Here is a 20,265-nt window from a genome sequence, read left to right on the forward strand (position 1 = left end):
CAGAGAGCCCGATGTGGGGCTCGATCCCAGGACCCTGGGATCGTGACCCGAGCCGAAGGCAGAGGCTTTAACCCACTGAGCCACCCAGGCGCTCCCCTTCCTGACTTCTTGAGAGGAGGGTTGTCTCTTGTTCATCCAGAGGTCCAGTCGTCAAGAGATGTTCGGTGATTAAGTCATCATGTGATTAAGATCATCATCATCTCTGCTAGTTAGTGAGTAGACTTGAATAGAGCAAGAAAAAAGAGTTGCTGTTCAAAGGCCTAAGTTACCCTCAAGACCTCTCTGAGGGACACCTGGGTGGCTCAGTGGGTTAAAGCCTCTGCCTTCAGCTCGGGTCATGGTCCCGGGGTCCTGGGATCGAGCCCCACATCGGAATCTCTGTTCTGCAGGGAGCCTGCTTCCTACTCTCTCTCTCTGCCTGCCTCTCTGCCTACTTGTGATCTCTGTCTGTCAAATAAATAAGTAAATAAATCTTAAAAAAAAAAAAGACCTCTCTGAGCCGACAAAAGATGATTATTTCTTAATCTCTCTCCATCCAGACCAACCACAGGTGAACCAGCAACACCTGTGGAACACAAACCAGTCTCCCATGTCAGAAAAGGAAATCAGACCTGGCCATCCCCCTGCTTAAAACACATTTTGGTGACCTGTTTGGCAGGAGGGGGTGGAAATGAGTGAGCGCTTGGCTCCAGGGAACGTCCTGCATTATCGAACATTCATTTGTGTATTGACTGATTCATTTAGCAAGCATTTACTTAGCACCTGCTATGAGCTAGGCACGTGTTACTCTGTCTTCACAGCACGCTTTCAGGACCACGCACTTGTCAGGCTGTATAACAGATCACCCCAGACTTAGTGGCTTAAAGCAACAAACACTTGTTACCTCCCAGGATCCACACACAGCTCGGCCATGCTGCTGGGTCACAGTTTCTCAGCATGTCATAATCAAGCTGCCCACCGGGGCCGCGGTCCCCTCGAGGCTCAGCTGAGGCTGCAGGGTCCGTTTGTTTCCAAGCTCATTCACAAGGCTGTAGTCAGGCCTCAGGAGATTCTCACGGGCCTCTCACACACCAGCTAACTTCCGTGGGCCTCTCCACAGGGTTGCCTCACAACATGGCAGCTGGCTCACCCAGGGCAACCCCTGTGAGCAACCCCAAGAGGGCCCAAGGCAGAAGCCATAATCTCTTCACAACCTAGTCTGAGGAGGAGTAACATGCCATATCTTCTGCCACATTCTGTTCTTCAGCAGTGAATCCTAAGTCCAACTTATACTATAAGGAAGAGGATTACACAAGGGTATGAATCCCAGGAGGTGGCTTGATTAGGGTGGCGATTTTAGAGGCTTCCTGTCACAGAGAAGGTATTATTATCCTTCATTTCATACTCAGACACCCAGCTAGGGAAGCAATGTGTCCAGGTCACTCGTCTAGGGTACTGTCTGACTGGCCAGTTGGGCATGAGGTGGAGGAAGGCAGGGAGAAGGTTTAAAACATATTCATTGCTCCACTGAGCAAATGATTACCCCCACAACTTTGGGGATTAAAATAAACATTGATTATCTCACATAGTTTCTAAGAGCCAGGAATTCAGTGGCAGCTTGGCTGGGTGGTTCTGGCTCAGGGTCTTTTGTGAGGTTGTCCTTAAGCTGTGGGCCAGAACCGCAGCTTTGAAGATTTGACTGGGGCTCAGGAGCCCCTTCCAGAATGGCTCACTCCCCATGGCTGTTGGTGGAAGGCCTTATTTCCTGGCCCCAAGGACCCCTCTCTAATGGGGCTTGGGTATCTTTGTGACATAGAAGCTGGCTTCCTCCAGAATAAGTGATTCAAGAGAGCCTAAGCGGAAACCTCAAAGCCCTTTGTGACTTTAGCTCAGGAGTCATACGTTGTCATTTCTGCAATGTCCTGTTGGTTACCCAAGTCAGTCCTGTTTGTTGTGGGAGGATTACACAAGGGCATGGGAACATCAGATGAGGATCACTGGAGGTTGGCTACCATAGGGTCCTACAAGATTAGTAATCCCAAAACCCAACTTTAATGAAGTCACTCCATTGGTCAAAGAGATCCAGAACTTTCCCACATCCTTCAGCACAGAATCTGATTTCCTCAGTCCCATCTCCCACTCTCTTTTGGGCAGATGGATCATTTGGGACTGGCAGCCTGGTCTGCTTCACGACCCCACCCCACAGGGATCCTTGTAGATGTGTTCTCCTTCCCAGCCTCTGTTCGGTGGGAAGCCCCACTTCCCTGGGAGACTCAATCCAGCCTTCTACACAGAGTCATTGACCTTCCACCATGTGCGGGCTCTGGTTGGATGCTGGAATACTAGAGTGAGCAAACAGACATCCATCCTCCCTGGAGAGCTTCCGGTCAAGATGGGGAGGTAGACATTAGCCAATTAACAATAATCTAATTGTAAATTGTGACATGGTCTCCCAAGGAAAATGACAGGTGCCATGCAAACCTATAGTGGGAGTCCTGGCCAATTCCACATATTGGATTTGAGCTGTTGAGTCATTAACTAGTCTGAACAGGTGTTTAGGATTAGGTTCAGGTGCAAGGGCCAGAAAATCCAAACTAAAGGTAGCTTAAACAAGAGAGATGTTTATTTCTCTCTTGCTTAGATGTCTGGGAATTAGATGTCTGGGAATCTCTCTTGCTTAGCTGTCTGGGATGTCTATGTTTGAGGACAGGGACTGTGCCACTCAGTGACAGGGATCCTGGTTCCTTCTACCCTGTTGCTCTGCTCTGCATGAACTTCACCAGGTGTCCAGGATGGTGGCATCCATATTCTGGGCAGCCATATGGAGAAAGGGACACAGAGACAGAGGGTAATATATACCATCTACCCCTGAAGCTGCCACAAGATGCTTCCCCTTTCATCTCAGTGGCCTGAACTTAGTCACATGACCACACCTAGCTGCAAGGGAAGCTGAAAAATACAGCTTTCCTTCTGAGCTCCCATACGACGGGCCAAACATTAGAGCTCCATCACCATGCAAAAATAGCCATGATAGTCAACCTTATCTTGCATGACTCTGTGCCAAGCACTATTCTAAGTCCTTGACACGTATCAACTCATTTCATCCTCACAATAGATCTGCGAGGAAAGTACTACTCTTGCCCCCCATTTTACAAATGGGGAAACTGAGATACAGATGTAAAACAAGTCAGTAAGTGGACAACCTGGAGCATGAACCCATGCAGTGTGGTTCCAGAGTCTGGGTGTTGTTCACATGGTTCATAGTTACGAAGAGAGGGAGAATAGATATTGGGGGATAGGCACATTCTCTGCCCACATAGCAGGGTGGAAGACAAAGAAGAAAGTACTCCAGGCAAAAGAAATAGTCAAGGCAAACCCCACCTTTGTCTCTTTCCAGGAGTAAGGTCCTTTATGACAGTGTCTCTCAAACATTAATGCCCCAACAAATTTCTTGGAGATCATGCTAAGTGCACACCTGATTCAGCGGGACAGGGCCTAGAATTTGCCTCATGATGCAGCTGGCCTGTGGATTACCACCAGATAGACTGTGGACCACATTTTGAGAAGGGAGGACATGTGGTCAGAAGCCCATCACTGCATGACTCCCTTCTGGCACAGGGCCAACAAACAGTGCTTTGGGCCTGGTGGCAGGCCATGGAGAGCACTTACACCCTTCTTGCTATCCCAGACTTCCAGTTCAGGCTGATTTCCTCTGTCTCTCCAAAGTACCAGGCCACTTGTTGAATGAATGAATGAATGAATGAATGAATGAAAAGTTAATGCTGGAGATCAGAGGGAGGGAGAGACAACTGATCAGGCCATGGTGTATCTCCAGGGGAAGATTTTGGTTCATGGGCCCCACCCTGCCAGACCCAGTGCTGGCACTGTGCATTCTGAATCCTCCCAGAGGAACAGGTACCATGGTTTACTGCTGTTTATAGATGAGGAAACTGCCCTCTGGCCTTGCTTTTAGAACATGAGCCTCCACCTGTCTCCCCTGGGATTTTTCAAGCCCTGTGATGGAAAGCTTGGAGGTGGGGCCAGCGACAGAACCCCAGGGCAAGTTCAAAATTAGTTTCCTTTATACCAGTCTTGCCTTACCTCAACTACCATCACCTCTAATCCACCCATCCTGGAGGGAGATGCTGATTCCCTGTGAGTTTTGCAGGATGAAGCGCAGGCTCAGAGAGGTCTGTGCAAGGCCATGTCACAGAGCAGGCTGCAATGTGCCTGAGGCAGCCAACCTGCCCTGGGGGGACCTGGTTGGCAGTCAGCTCTCAGTGAAAACCGTTCAAATGAACCCTAAGTGGAAGATGGAAGCAGAGACAGCTATCTGGTCCACCGCAATCACTTCCAGTGATCCAGCCCTTTACCGGGTGCCAGGCGCTGCACTAAGCCAGTCTCCCAACTTTCTCCTCAGACCCTCAGGAAAAAGCCCCTCAAATGTCATCACCCTCTTTGTGCAGATGTGGAAAGCAGTGGGGGCTCAGAGATGCCAAGTGTCTTTCCCAGAGAGGCACAGCAAGGAAATGATGGGTCCGCTACAAGTGTGGGACTGCCTGACCTCCTCCCTTCTCAGAGCTGGACGTTATGCGCGACTCAAATCTGGATCATTCATTCATTTAATCCTCACAACCCAAGGAAACTGTTTTACAAATGCAAAGGAGCTCTGAGAGGCTGAGGTTTGCCCAAGGCTACAGAGAGAAAGTGAAGGAGCGCTTCGAAGCAACGAATGCGTCTTTGGGGGCTCCCTGTCCTTCCCGCCTCCAGCCACAACTCCAAAGGCCCGCCCTTCCCCCTCCCGGCCCGCGGGCCCCTTTAACCGGGCGGCGGAAGGGGAGGCCAGGGGCGGGCGGACAGCGCCCAATGGGCTGCGCGGAGCGTCACTTCCCGGCGGCGGGAGGCGAGTGGCGGGTGTCGAGGGCGGTGGGCGGCCGGCGGGGGCGGGGCGGCCGGAGGAGGCGTTGGCAGCGGGCTGGGACCCACGCGGCGCCGCAGCCCACCTGGCCTGCAGCGCTCCCACCCCCGGCGGCGGCGGCACGATGCCCTTTGACTTCAGGCGGTGAGTGTGGCGACTGCGGACACGGGGTCGGGCATGCCGGGGACTCCTGTTGCCCCGCACGCAAGAGCAAGACCCCAGCCCCCAGCCCTGTGCATGCCTCCTGCAGGCCCGCGGGGACCCGGGGCGGCCCCCTTGCTGCACACAAAGCCATCCGGAACCTCGGAGGGCCCCCTCGTGCAGCTGGAGGCCAAGCCACCCACCTCCCGGCCGCCCCACCCCTTCCCTGCCCCGAGCCCCGTCCCCAGCCTGCCCCTACACCACGCAAACCCCACGCAAACCCGCATCTCCTGCCCCCCGCCCCCCAGTCTGGGAAACAGATTAACTCACGCCACCAGCCATCCCCCCTCCTGCCATCTATGGAGACTCGTTTGGTGGACCCCGCCCCTGCTGACAGGTGCGTCCGGGGACACCTCCAGTGAGCCCCCAGGGAGCCGCAGGGGTCTGCAGGCCGGTTACCGCCGGGCAGCCGCTGGAGCGTTTTAGGTTTCCATAGGCTGAGGCTGCCCCAGCCTAGGCAGTACAGGAGTCCTCTGTCAATCCTGGTCCTGTACTCTGGGTATGGGTGCACCATGGGCAGGGCTCCCCAGAGGGCCCAGCCTGGTCTGGCCTTAGCTTTCTGCAGTCACTACAATGGGTCCTTTGTGGGGTCCAGCTGCCTCATGGTCCATGTTGTGCTGGGCTAGGCCTCCAGAAAGCCTGCCTGGGAAGGGGTCTCCACCAGACTTTCCTTTGAGGTATGGAGCCCCAGGGAATGCCCTGGCCTGAGACGGCCACACTGTGGGGGTCTGGCCAGGAAAATAGCAGGGCTTCAGTGTGGGGAAGAGCTGGATTAGCATCCTGGCTCTGCCCCCTCCACTGAGCAGCTCGGTAGATTCTAGAAGTTAGGGGCAAAGGCCCTAGGTTAAGACTTCTCCTCAGCTGTGTGAAGGGATGACTTGGGCAAGTATCTGAACCCTCTCAGTAGCTCTAAAATTCACTACCTGCAGGTTGGAGCTGAATTAAGGTCCTCAGCTGTGAGGAGCATGAGAAGCATTGAATTCAGAGGCTTGTAGGGTTTAGAGCTCAGAAGCAGGACATCAGTAGATGGGGGGCTTCTCCGTGAGGCCTTTTCTCCATCTACAAATGGGGATACTGATGCCTGTCTCACAGGAGGGAACTCTTCCTCCTCTCCTGCCCCTTCCCTCCACATAGGTGAGAGTGAAGTCCGGGTAAAGTGACAGCCTTGCCAGGAAGAAAAGCCTGGCAGTGACCCCCAGGCACTGGCTGATGTGGTACTCCAGCCTTTCCTGGGCATCCATGCCATCTGCAAACATCTGCCAGCTTCCTGCCCCTTCCATGAAGCCCAGAAGCCGGCACCAGGGTCTCAGGCAAATGCTTGCAGATCCAGGGCAGTTCCAAAGAAGGAAAGCTCCTCTGATGGAATCAGGGGACAGTCCTTACACTGACCCTTAGCATCAGGCCGTGAGAACTGTGGTTGGCACATGGATTCTGGTTCCACAAAGCCTCCCCTTACCCAAACTGATAGTAAAGATCCCTGACCTCCCCACCCTCATCCCCTTGCAATTTCTTAGGTTGCAGTGATTTTGACTTTGTTGGGGACACTGCCACTTTGGGTCATTGAATCCTTTCACTCTGCACCTCACCCCTTACAAGGGGGAAGTTGAGGCTCCAGGCTGAGGGTTTTGCCATGCACCTCAGGGGAACTAGACCGAGGGGTGGGCCAGGGTCTAGGTCATGCCCAGCTTCTCACCTGCTGCCCCTTGAATTGGAGGTATGGCATGCCCTGGTGCCATGGCGACCCCAGCTCAGTGAGGTCTTGTTTTATAAATTTTCTTGAGGGCTTGGGATTACCATAGATCGGTGAGGATAGATTTCACCACTTTGCATTGGAGCTTTGGAGGACGAGTCGTCTGTGCCTAGTAACCCACACTTTAAGATCTGTTAATTCCAGGGCTCAGTTTCTAAGGAAGGTTCCACCATCCCACACACCTTCTTCCTCTTCAGTGTTCATTCATCAAATGTTTACCATGCTCAGCCCTCTGCCACGTGGCCCACAGTACAGAGCTCTGGCTGTGCAGCCCTGCCCTCTCAGCCCTGGGGAGAAAGAAGGAGGGCATCTACCCCCACACAAGGCACTGCGAGGCTTAGACTTGAGTCTGTTCTCTTATCACCTGTGAGAGGGAGTTAGATCTCCATTTTAAATCAAAGGAATGGGAGGCTGTGCCCAGTAGAAACTGTTTGCCCAGGGCCATATACTAGTGAGCTGGTGGAGCTGGGACTTGAACTCGGGGCTGTTAGCTCCAAAGCCATAGCTCTGGGAGCAAAGGGAAGGCTTGGAGGGTCCCACAACCCTGTGAGATCTCTTAAGAACTGTGGGGGAAGGGAGAGGGGCATACTGTGATTGGACCCCCTCTCCCAGCTGGAGACCTGGAAGAAAACCAGGCTTCCTGCCTGTTTTTCTGGCCTTAACAACTAACCAGAATCAGGAGGTGTGTGTGGGGGCGGGGGGGGGGGGGTGGATAGCAATCTCTTGCCCTCTTGCCCTTTCTTATCAATACTCCTTTTTTTTCTTAGTGCCTACGGGACCTTGTGCAGCTTACCTTCTATGTGTTCTCCTGTCTGTGAAATGGGCATGAGAACAGTACCCATTGTTGAGAGGATTAAACAAGTCAATGTGTGTAAAGCATTTAGACACAGCACCCAATAAATTTTGGCCACTATTTTCATTATTTGTGTTATTACATGTAAGCACCTATATTTCCTAACACTATGTAATTCACTTAATTATGATGCTTATTCTCTTTCTCCCTCCCATTAAAACATGAGCTCCCTTAGGGCAAAGATTTTTATCTGTTTTATTCTTTGCTGTAACTCCAGTGCCTAGAACAGTACCTGAGCCAAACTCGCTCTTGGAAATGACTCTTAGGGTCTGTTAAGGAAGTCAAAGGCATAGTGTGATTTGATCTGCCAGCTCTTCTTTACTGGGCAGATTTTCAGCTCTTGGTGGAGAATTTGACCCTTTCCTTCCTTGAATTTGCTCTAAGTTGTTTTTGGGGGTTGGGGGAGGCGGGATCCTGGGCCTGCAAAGATTACTTGTGTTTGCTTTGCTCCTGTTGAATTGTTTCATTAATCCCTGGCCAGTTGCTGTTGTGGAATTGGCCTTGTGACCCATATCCGTGGGTGTTGGCTCTGACAGTACCCAATTCCGGCTGGCAGGGGTCAGCAGCACCTACTTCCTGCTCAGCCTGGGGTGGGGGGTGGGGGACAGTGCCTGCAGCCTGGAGGCCCAGAGGAGCTTGAGTACAGCTTTCAGAGGGCAGAGATGGCAGGCTTTCCCACAGGCCCATGAGCTGAACCCCTAAGCCCTGGGTCACCAGGACTGCTGCCCTGTCGCCGACCAGCCAAGCCATGGGACTGTTAGTTTATCTTCTCAGAGCCTCGGGTTCTTCATTTTAAAGACAAGTGGTAACCTTGACTGCCTCATCTAGTAGGGTGGTTGTAGGGGCAAGAGAGGTGTCCCTGCAGGGTAGGGTCAGCTCTGTAATCTGTAGGACCCAAGGCCAAACGAAAATGCAAAATCCCTTTTTGGAAAAATATTGTGAATTTCAGGAGAGTGACAGCAGGGCATTAAAATAAGGAGGGACACCCCCCCCCCGCCACCCTGCCACCTGACTGTGTCACATTGCTTCTCATCCTGGCCTTCCTCCAGGAGACCCCAGAACTTCTTGAGAGAACCCTGAATGAGCTTTTCAAAGCTGACCTGTTTTTTTGTTTGTTTGTTTTTTCCCATAGTAAAGCTTTCCACAGTTAACCTGATTTTCTCATGTCCTGGTTTCAACCTTCAAACAGGGTCCATTGCTCTGAGGATCAAGTATGAATTCCTCAGTTCCTCATGTGGCTTTGTCTGAGGGGGGCCCTGCAGACCCAGACCCCCCCTCAGTCCGCACCAGGCAAGCCCCAGCCACCTTGCCTGGTGCGGACTGAGGGGGTGCTCTGAGCACATAGTTAAACACTCAGCAGTTAGCTAACATGAGTGTCTGTATTTCTACCCTGCCTTATTCCAGGAAGAGCTTGGGGAAGCTGACAGAAACTCATACTATTGAACAATTTTTTTTAAAGGATTTATTTATTTTAGAGAGAGCAAGAGTGTATGGGGGGAGGGACAGAGAGAGAAGGAGAGAGATTCTTAGGGATACTCCACGCTGAGTGTTGAGCCTGATGTGGGGCTCGATCCCATGACCCTGAGATCACAATCTGAGCTAAAACCAAGAATCGGACATTTAACTGATTGAGCCACCCTACTTTACAACAATTTTTAAAAAACATAAATGGGCTTTAAAATGATGGCAAAAGGGAGATGAAGATTAGACCAGAGGAAAAATGATGTGAACACTGAAGCCAGCATTTTGTTTATTGAGCACTTACTACTGACTAGTGACCTGACAGTGTTATAAGGATCTTATGTATATCAACTCCTTTAATCCCACAGCACCCCTACCACACAAATTATTGTCCCACTTTACAGATAAGCCAGTTGAGGCGCAGGACCAGTGTGGATCTGCAGAAGGTGCTAGGGTTGAACTGTTGCCCTCTGGCTCCAGAGCCCTGCTTTCCGGCTGTAGGCTCATCTCTAAAGCTTTTCCCCTTCCATTCAGCGAGTTCAGAGAGAATGGGAATCTCCTCTAATTGGATTCACTGACTTTCTCATCTCTAATTCTTCCCCTACTATGCTCATTAAGAAGCTTAATGTCATCAGCTTTTTTTTTTTTCTTGCTTTCTTTTTTCTTTTTTTTAACCAGCCTCATTTGGCCTGACACCCAATTCAGAAATTGTCTTTAAAGAAGCCCACTAACCGTCTCACGCTAACTTAGAGCATCTCACTCTGGAGGGTCCAGGTTTTCCCGCATTGGCCACTTGGGCTTTAAAGCCTAGAATATGTGTTTACCTGCTCATCTGGACATGGAATGAGCTGGAAATCTCTCCTCTCAAGGCAGTTGGGATTCCTGACTGTGATACCTATTATCTTGAGACAGGGCTTTGGCCAGCTGTGGCCTCGTCAAGTGCCGTTTCCTGTCTAGTCATCTTTTCCTAGTTTATTTTGGACTTGCTGCTGGGCGGTTTTCTTCAGGCATTAGAGGGGCAGGCGGATGTGAAGAGGGTGTCCAGGGGGAGGCCTGCCCACCACCTCTATATCGGTGGCCCTCAACACTGGCTGTGCATTAGAATCACTGGAGGAGCTTTAAAAAAGTCCCCCAACTTGGGCTACACTGTAGACCTAATAATCAGGCTCTGAGGGGCGCCTGGATGGCTCAGTGGGTTAAAGCCTCTGCCTTCAGCTCAGGTCATGATCCCAGGGTCCTGGGATTGAGCCCCACATCTGGCTCTCTGCTCTGTGAGGAGCCTGCTTCCTCCTCTCTCTCTGCCTGACTCTCTGCCTACTTGTGATCTCTGTCCAATAAATAAATAAAATCTTTAAAAAAATAATCAGGCTCTGAGGGTCGGGGCCAGTGTTTTTTACCGGTCAGGTAGCAGTATTTTTTTAAAGGCCCTCACATGACTCTAGTGCAGGACAGAGACTGAGAAGATTGCTGAAAATCAGAAGAACCCATAGGAAGCAGGGCAGAGAGCTCCAGTCTAGGGAAGGCTGGGATTGGAGTCTGGTCCCACCTGTCATTCCTGTGTGACCTTCAGCAAGCCATTTCCCTACTCTGGGACTGTTCCTCAGTGGTCAGGGGGTTGATAAGTGGCCTTACCTTTCCATTGATGTCCTTGCTCTTCAGAGTGTGGTCCCAGACCAGCAGCTTCAGCATTACCTGGGAGCCCCTGGGAAATGCAGAGAATCTCATGCCCACCCGGAATCCAAATCTGTGGTTTAAGAAGCTCCCCAGGTGATTTGGATGTGTGGGAAGGTTGCTGAAGCCCTGCTCTATATGACTCATTTGACACACCGTCTTTCATTCTGTGCTGCATACGGCAAGTCCGACTTGGAGACTCACAACACGCGTGTCCCTTTCTAAAGGCACTGAGAAGTCCTGCATGAGAAGAAGCCAGATCACTTGGTGCAGCCCAGCTTTTGCCAAACTGATTGTTGAAGCCACCCTATTGTTCACAAGGCGCCCAGTACCATTTCTCAGAATACAGAGTAGGAAGCAGCCCTAATTGATCCTTTAAGGAAGTAGTAATTAGCCTAATTGTCTGTTGTCAACTTTAACATTCAGGTCTGTTAACTTAATTACATTGGTTATATAAGCAGGGAAAGTGTAGAACAGGAAAAAAAAAAACAAAACCTTCTAACACTAGCTGTATTTGTTTTTATAAGCGTTGGCCCTTGGGAGAGGCAGGAGAAACTCAGGGTTCCCTGTCATGCTGAGAGCTAGGGGATACGAGGTGCTTTACAAATCTACTCACCCCGAGTGGGCATTATTGTCCCTATTTTACATCCAGGGAGATCGACCTCAGACAAGATGGATCACACACCTGATACCTCAAGGGCCCTGGGGACTGGTGTACACCGGCCACTGTAATCCTCCCCTTGGAGCCCTTTTCTCCTGTAACCCATGGGGCAGCACAGCTGGGCAGGAAGCAAGATCCCTTTGAAATGGATTAAATGTTCTGTTTTGGAAACCCATTGGAGATTAGAAGCCTGGCTCTTACGAAACCAAAGTACAGTCACAGGTGCCTGAAACATTGAACCTTGTTGTGGCAGAAACCTTTCCATGGCGTTTGTTTTTTGTTCTTGCATTCCAGTCCGGGGCTGGCATTTCTTCGGAGGAGGAAAGGAGGCAATAGTTATCTCACTAGGAATGCCTGATGGTTCCTCAGCTCGCGCACAGATTGAGTGCTATGCTGGGCAAGGTGTGTCCTTGGATTTAAAAGTCACCCTGACCCCACAAGAAAGACACAGTTATTAGTAATTTATTTTCTTTAGTTTCTTTTTAAAATTAATCCTACAAAAAAATTGACTTTTGGTGTATTCCTCTACAAAATTCAAGTCCTTCTCTTGTAGAACCGCCCCAACCCTGTGTAAATACAAAACAGTTCTTTTTTTTTATTGACATATAAATATTGTTTGCCCCAGGGGTATTGCCAGGTTTACACACTTCACAGCACTCACCATAACACATACCTTTCCCCAATGTCCATAACCCAGCCACCCTCTCCACACCCGCTTCCCCCCAGCAACCCTCAATTTGTTTCCTGAGATTAAGAGTCTCTCATGGCTTGTCTCCCTTCCGATCCCATCTTGTTTCATTTTTTCCCTCCCTACCCCCCCACAGCCCCCTGTCCTGCTGCTCAAATTCCTCATATCAGAGATATAATTGTCTTTCTCTGATTGACACAGAAATAGCGTAATACCCTCTAGTTCCATCCACCTCATTGCAAATGGCAAGATTTTGGGGGTTTTGATGGCTGCATAGTATTCCATTGTGTATATATATATATATATATATATATACCACATCTTCTTTATCCATTCATCTGTTGATGGATATCTAGGTTCTTTCCATACTTTGGCAATTGTGGACATTGCTGCTATAAACATTCGGGTGCACGATATACACAACAGTTCTATCACCGTAAGAAACCCTCATGCTGTCACTGTATGGGTCCCACTACTAATGCAGTTTTTTAAAAATTGTGCTAAGAACGCTTCAGATGAGATCTACCCTCCTAACAAATTTTTAAGCATGCGATAGTATGAACTATCAGTTGTCCGGCAGACCTCTAGAACTTAACTCATCTTGTATGACTGGACCTTTATACCCCTTGAAGAGTAGCTCTCCGTTTCCCCCTCTCCCCAGCCCTGGCATCCACCATTCCACTCTCTATTTCTCCAAATTTCACTGGGTCCGATATCACATAAGCAGATATCACGTAGTAGCTGTCCTTCTGTGACTGGTTTGTTTCACTTAGCATAACGCCCTCACGGTTCATCCATCTTGTTGCATATGGCAGGATTTTCTTTTTTCAGGCTGAATAATACCCCATGATACATCTGCGCCACATTCTCTTGACCCATTCCCTGTCCGTGGACCTCTAGGTTGTCTCCACATCTTGGCTGTTGTGACTAATGGTGCTGAGCGTGAGGGTCCAGACATCTCAAGATCCTGAGTTCAGTTCTTTTGGATAAATACCCAGTCACAGGATTGCTGGGTCATAGGGTGTTCCGATTTTTTGACTTTTTGAGGAACCTCCATACTGTTTCCCAGAGTGGCTGCACTGGTGTGCATTCCCACCCGCAGTGCACGAGCGTTCCCCTTTCTCCACATCCTCGCCAACACTTTGGACCATGGTGACCCTACAAGTGTGAGGTGCTAGCTCATTGTGGTTTGGATTTGCATTTCCCTGATGACCAGGGATGCTGACCAGCTGTTCGTGTATGTGTTGGCCATTCGTATGTCTTCTTGGGAAAAACGTTTCTATATAGCTCTGGAGAGTAAATGGTTGGTCACATACCCTGAAGCCCCAGGCAGGTAAGGTGATTTGGTGTGGGCTCTGGCCCCTGGGAGATGACACTCTATCCGGAAGGGGCAGCACCAACGCGGCTCTGTGGTTCCGTGCTCCTCAGATTTCCCTCATTTTCAGAAAATGATGAAAATCTTTTAAATTCTGTGAAATGGTTAGGAATCATTTCCGGTTTTATTTTTGTGGAACAGGATCCTGGGCCAAAGCAATGTCTTCCGGGGGATGACAGTGGCCCATGTCTGGCAGCAGGCAGCCTGCGTGTCACATGTACCAGTGTGAGACCATGTGCTGGCTGGCTGGACAGGACTCGCGGCAGAGTCCCAGGACTGCTGGAGGTGGTCTGCCGGGCTTGGAGCCCGAGGCAGAGAAGTGAGGGATCCGTGGGCTTGGGCAGAGGCAACCCTGGGCCATAGGACTTCCCTCTTCGGGGTAGTACTGGGACAGCACGGCCAGCTCTGCCACTGGACCCTGCCTTCCTCTCTAGCAGTCCCAGGGCTGGCCAAAGCTCAACTTGAGTGACACTCCCTTGCTCCAGACCCTTTAATACCTTCAGCCTCCAGGGTGTATCTTGCAGGCGACTTCTCAGGACTGTTGTGATAACAAGAGTGCCCACAATAGTCACCATTTAGCAAGTGCCTGGCTAAAAGCTTTGCTTGGATTCCGTCAGTTGATCCTCATATTGGCTAAGAGCTATATCTTATTCCCATTTGTCTGCTGAGGATGCTGGGCAGAAAGGAGGGACAGGACTTGGCCAAGGTCGCACAAACTGCAGGTAACACAGCTGAGACTTGAGGGTTCACGTGTGATGCCAGAGCTGACTTTCTTAACCACACTCTTGTGCCCTGGAGACAAGTGTTGTCGCCTTCAGTTTTGGGGGGCTACTCCATGGACATGCCTAATGTTACTTGCCATCCTTTTTTCTTAATTCAGTTAGTTAACAGAGTGTATTAATAGTTTCAGAGGTCGAGTTCAGTGAGTCATCAGTCTTATCTGACACCCAGTGCTCATCATATCACGTGCCCTCCTTAATGGCCATCACCCAGTAACCCCATCCCTTCACCCACCTCCCCACCAGCAATCCTCCATTTGTATCCTATGGTTAAGAATCTCTTATGGTTTGTCTCCCTCTCTGATTCCGTCTTGTTTTATTTTTCCCTCCCCTCCCTCACGCTCCTCTGTTTTGTTTCTTAAATTCCACATATTTGTAAAATCACTTGGTAATTGTCTTTCTCTGATTGACTTATTTCGCTCAGCATAGTACCCTCTAGTTCCATCCACGTCGTTGCAAAATGGCAAGATTTCATTTCTTTTGATGGCTGCATATTATTCCATTTTATATATATATATATATATATATATATATATATATATATACACCACATCTTCTTTATCCGTTCATCTGTTGATGGACATCTAGGTTCTTTCCATAGTTTGGCTACTGTGGCCATTGCTGCTATAAACATTGGGGTGCAGGTGCCCCTTCGGATCACTACATTTGTATCTTCAGGGTAAATACCCAGTAGTGCGATTGTTGGATCATAGGGTAGCTCTATTTTTAACTTTTTGAAGAACCTCCATGCTGTTTTCCAGAGTGGCTGCACTAGTTTGCATTCCCACCAGCAGTGTAGGAGGGTTCCCCTTTCTCCACATTCTCACCCGCATCTGTCGTTTCTTATATTGTATTAGCCATTCTGACAGGTGAGGCGGTGGTTTTGATTTGTATTTCCCTGATGCCGAATGATGTGGAGCATTTTTTGGCCATCTGGATGTCTTCTTTGGAGAAATGTCTCTTCATGTTTTCTGCCCATTTCTTGACTGGATTGTTTTTTGGGTGTTGAGTTTGATAAGTTCTTTATAGATTTTGGTCTGATAAGTCATTTGCAAATATCTTCTCCCATTCTGTTGGTTGTCTTTTGGTTTTGTCAACCGGCTGTTTCCTTTGCTGTGCAAAAACTTTATCTTGATGAAGTCCTAAGAGTTCATTTTTGCCTTTGTTTCCCTTGCCTTTGGAGACATTTCTAACAAAAAGTTGCTGCGGGCAATGTTACCCGCCACCTAGTTAGTTGGTTACAGTTTGTTTCTCTGGAAGCCTTGAGGAATTCTGGGTCACTGTAGAGGAGGCCAGGCCTGGGTGATCAGTTTCTGTCGCAGTACACATCTATGGGCAGATTACCACCCGTGAGCCCCTGCTGGGGAGCCACACCGAGGGGTGCAACCCTTCCAGTGGGGAGCAGGTGGGACTGGTCTCTGGAGCCCCCGTGAGAAGGCCAGAGTGGACTGCAGTGGTGAAGCCAGTTCATTGAACATATTTACTGGGGCCCTACTGTGTGCCAGGCTCAGTTCTAGTTGTGGGTATATGTACTGGGCCAGATAGGAATCTCCCCTCCTCAACTCGCGAACTCATGAGACTTGTTTTTGTTCTGACATTTGCTTCTCTTTCTCTCTTGCTCTTTTTAATTAAATGTACTTTTTATTTTGGAATAATTTAGATTTACAGAAAAGTTGTGAAGATAGTACAGTTACCCCCATCTGGCTTTCCCCATGATTCACACCAAGCATGACCACATCTGTTACAACTAACAATTTGATATTGGTACATTATTATTAACTAAAATCCAGACTTTATATGGATTTCACCGGTTTTCCACTCGTGTCCTTCTACTGCTCCAGGATTCAATCCAGGATCCTACATTGCATCCAGTGGTCGTGTCCCCCCAGTCCCCTATGTTTGGGGACAATTCCTTAGTCCTTCTCATTTTTCATGACCTTGGCAGCCTTGAGGAGCACTGTCCAGGTGTCCTCAAGAATGGCCTTCAATCGGGATTTGCCTGTTGTTTTCTCAAGATTAGACTGGGTTGTGAGCGGAGTGCCTTTCTCAGTGCATCCTGTCAGGGTACCACGTGATGTCACTGGTGGCGCTTCACCTTCATCTGGTGCGAGCAGCATGGCCTGGGTGCCCCTGAATGGCCCCTCTTGAAAGGACTGGGAGCGTTTCATCTAGTGCAGAGAGGTGTTTTATTTATTTATTTATTTATTTATTTACCATTGAGCCTAAATATTTCCCCAGATACTCATTCTTTATTGGCTACAGAGAGGCATTTTGAAGATTTGTCTGTGTCTTTTAGGCCCCCTACAGTAGACAGGGTGGTGGGCCTGTCCAGAGCCCATTCCTGTGGATCCAGGATGAGACAGCATCTCCCTGTTTGTCTCCACCTGCTGAAATCTCACCCACCGTCCTCAGCCAGCCTTAAGCACCACCTCCTCCGTGAAGCCTTTCCCGTTCTTCCTGAGTGGCAATGCCCTCCTGGCTGTGCTAGCCCCTCCTCTCTCCATCTGTCTCTGTGCTCTGTGCCTCCCTTGCTCTCTTCCTGTTTGGCCACAAGGACTCCAGGCTGTGGCTCCCTCCTGCAGGACCCAGCCTGGGGACTGGCACATAGGGCATGGTTGTCCCTGGGTGATGTGCTCAGCAGAGGCACATGGCATTAGGTGGAGGAAGGGCTTTGTCCATCTCCAGTAGTCCTGGCTTTGAGTTTCAGCTGGACTGCTTCCCAAATGTTTGACTTTGGCTGAGATGCTTCACACCTCTGAGCGTCCTTTGCCTCGTTGCAAGCCAAGCCAAATCAGCAGCAGCGCCTGCCTCCCAGGATTGTGGTGAGGGCTAATTGAGCTTGTCTCCATAAAGCCCTCCAGACTGCCTGGCATCTGTTCGGTACTCAGTAATTATTTGTTATAGAAAAAAAGGAAATCCAGACTGTCACAGAAGCTTTCCGGGCTGGCAGGAAATTGGACTAGAGTTGCCTCCTTGATAATAGCCCATGTCAGCAAATTTCCATAAGCAACCTGAAAATCACTGTGATGTAATACAACAGAAGCTCATTTCATGCTCATGTAAAGTCTCAGGGTGGCTGGGGGAGCTCTGCCCCTCACAAGTACCCGGAGACCCAGGTTCCTTCCATCTTGTGGCTCTGTCCTCCCCAAGGAAGTGTTGGACCCTCTCCCAGGCCTGGCAGTGTGGAGAGAATGGGAGGATGTGGAGGTCTAGGTGGAAGGTGTGGATACAATGCCATCATTTCTGTCCTGACCTGGGGACGTGCTCCCACCCAACTGCGGGAGCCACAAGGAGACCCAGGCAGGCCACGTGCCAGGAGGAAGCGAACAGGAGGGGGTTAGATGTGCCTATCGCTGGCAGAGGTGGGAACTGCACTCAGTACTTTCCAGCCTTCCACCATTCTGGCACCAGCTCCATAAGCTGGGGGCATATTCGTAACCAACATGTATTATTAGTCAGTTTTTTAATCCTATTTTTATCTATGAAAGGTAGCTGTATAACATCTTTGAAAATGGCAAAGCAGTATCGCCTGCCAGAAATAGATACCAATAATTGCAGGGTTGTTCCGTTCTAGCTAGCTGGTGCCTTCCAAAGTTGTTGAGTCTGTTAAAAAAAAAAAGTGGGGGTGGTGGGTATGGGCCAGTGGCAGAAAGATGAGAGCCACAGAGTAGCACTGCCTGAGACTTCTTTGATGTTCTCAGAATGTTAAACAAATGAGAACTCAGCAGGGATTCACCACACTGTGCAGCCGAATGCCATTTAACCACCAGGTCGCATATCACCTGAAATCAGTCGGGGTCACACCAGTGGCCAGGGTGCCACACTTCCGGAAATGCCAGCTTTGGGGACGATGAGCACACGATATGTACAAATCCAAAACTTGGTGCCGGGAGGGGTGGATGAGATTCACCTCTTCGCCTCATAGCACTTAGCACTTTACAGTTTGCACCTTGATCTGTGAGGGAGGAATTAAGAGTGTCACTTGGCCAACGGGGAAACTGAGGCCCAGGGCAGGACATGACTCTCTCCACCACCACCCCTCCTCAGAGGGCCGTAGAGCAGATTTGAGTGCCCCTTCCTTCCACTGTCCCTGGCTGCTGTCTTTGGTTGGGGAAGTCTTCCTCCTGTAGGTGTGACTACCAGGGGCCAGGGTCCCTGGCACCCGTCACCTGCCTGGCGCATGTGGCTGTTTGCAGAGGAATGCCAGCCTCCCAGGCCTGCTTCGAGGAGCCAGGAAATCAGAAGGCGGCCCTGGGCCTGTTTGGGAACTTTACACCCACTCACTGGCCCAGTGGGTGACATAAATGTGTCTGGTGACACCATCAGTTGGTACTGGCACCTGGGGGACTGCTTAGCCGCACGTTGTTGAAGGGAAGGCTCCTCCTGTGCCCTGTCATGCCTTTTTGACATTGTTTTGTCCTCTGGACTGGGGCAGAATCCTCCAGTGATCCCTTCAGAGTCCAGGTGTCAATTTCCTCTAATTTCCCTCCTGCAATGCCCCACCCCCTCATTTACAGCCCCGCCCACTGAAAACAGGCAGTGTGCCCTGGGGCTCCCAGGCACTTGGGTGGTGGTATTCCCACAGTGGAGGTGAGGACCACAAGGCCTAGGGAAGTGAAGTTTGCTCATTCATTCATTTGTTCATTCATTCATTCACCATTCATTTAAAAATTTACTGGGGAGTATTCCAGGGGGGAAAACAAGACCGACTTTGTCTTTATCTTCATGGTGTTTCCAGGCTAGTGGGGGATAAATATGGGCCAACAAGGGTGAACAAACAATGGCATAAAATGTTGTTTTTCATTGTGGTGAGTACTGAGAAGGCAGGAAAAGTAGATGGGGCAGTAAAGAATTTGTAAGGGAGGAGCTAACCGGATTAGCATGGCCATCTGGTACTCCTCCTCCAAAAAGATCCTCCCAGACTGCTCTTCAGTCTGATTTGGGTCTCCCCTCACCCTCTCCCTGGCTGAACCTTTTTATCATACCTGGGCATGGCCTTCAGATCACTCAGCACAATTGTGGTGATCTCTGTCTGCCCTTTGTCATTTAACATTCTGGGTCAGTGGAGTGTAAGCTCTTGAAAGCAGGGACCCAATCTGTTTGCTCGTCACCGGGTCCTGGTGCTGAGGCCAGGGTCGGCACACGGCAGGTGCTCAGCAATATTTATCAAATCAAGAAAGGAGAGAGGCAGGGAGGAAGGGGCCAGTCCAGCTAGAGTCAGATCCCAAGCCTGGGACCTATGCTCTCCTCACCTCACACCTTCCATGAAGGAGCTCAGAACCCCAAACAAGGTGAGACTCCCTGACCCCCAGCACCTGGCAGAGGGCTCCAACTCCACTGATACTGGATGCTTTGTTGCCATATCTCTGTGTTTGGAAATGTTTTCGTTTTCTCCTAAGGGTGTAAGTGCATCTGAAAGGATTTATTTCTCCAGTGGTGAGAATGGAAAATGTTTCCTACTGACTTTGTCCTGAGGAATTGGGAAATCAGATATTACTCAGGCGTTGCCTGTAGTGGGAATGGGCGACCGGCTGCCCGGTCTAACGAGGCACCACCGCATAACCCCCATCCTTTAAGCAAGCTTTGTTTGCTTAAAATGGCACGTTAGCCCCCAGAATCCGAGGTCGGGGAGTTGGGAAGGAGAGGACACCTGATGTTCCACACTCACCCAAGCCTGGCAGTTAGGCCACATTGTTCCCATTTTGAACAAATAGGCTCAGAGCAGTTGAGGCCTGGGCCCAAACTCATATCTCTAGCCAAGTAACAGAGTCAGGCTCTAAACGCAAGACTTTGACCTCCAGGCGGTGATGCCTTCTGTTAAATACCTGACCTTGGAAGCTCAGCTTGACCATTTTTCAGTTTCAGTTGGGCAATTCTGTTCAATCTAGAATGGACGGGTTTCTCTAATCACCTGGGCCCTGTGTCTGTG

At 50.0% G+C, this 20,265-nt stretch overlaps 1 protein-coding gene across 1 annotated transcript in view; it reads left to right on the plus strand.

Annotated features, from left to right (window-relative positions):
- The first annotated feature begins 4,830 nt into the window (after positions 1–4,830).
- ERGIC1 (endoplasmic reticulum-golgi intermediate compartment 1) overlaps positions 4,831–20,265 on the plus strand; it is a 104,146-nt gene continuing 88,711 nt past the window's right edge. Inside the window, 2 exon segments of the mRNA XM_047729216.1 lie at positions 4,831–4,897; positions 4,900–5,041. Coding sequence (XP_047585172.1) covers positions 4,846–4,897; positions 4,900–5,041 — 194 coding nt within the window. The 5' untranslated portion in view covers positions 4,831–4,845.

This window comes from Lutra lutra, chromosome 5, assembly GCF_902655055.1.
Source record: "Lutra lutra chromosome 5, mLutLut1.2, whole genome shotgun sequence".
NCBI classification, from domain to species: Eukaryota; Metazoa; Chordata; class Mammalia; order Carnivora; family Mustelidae; genus Lutra; species Lutra lutra.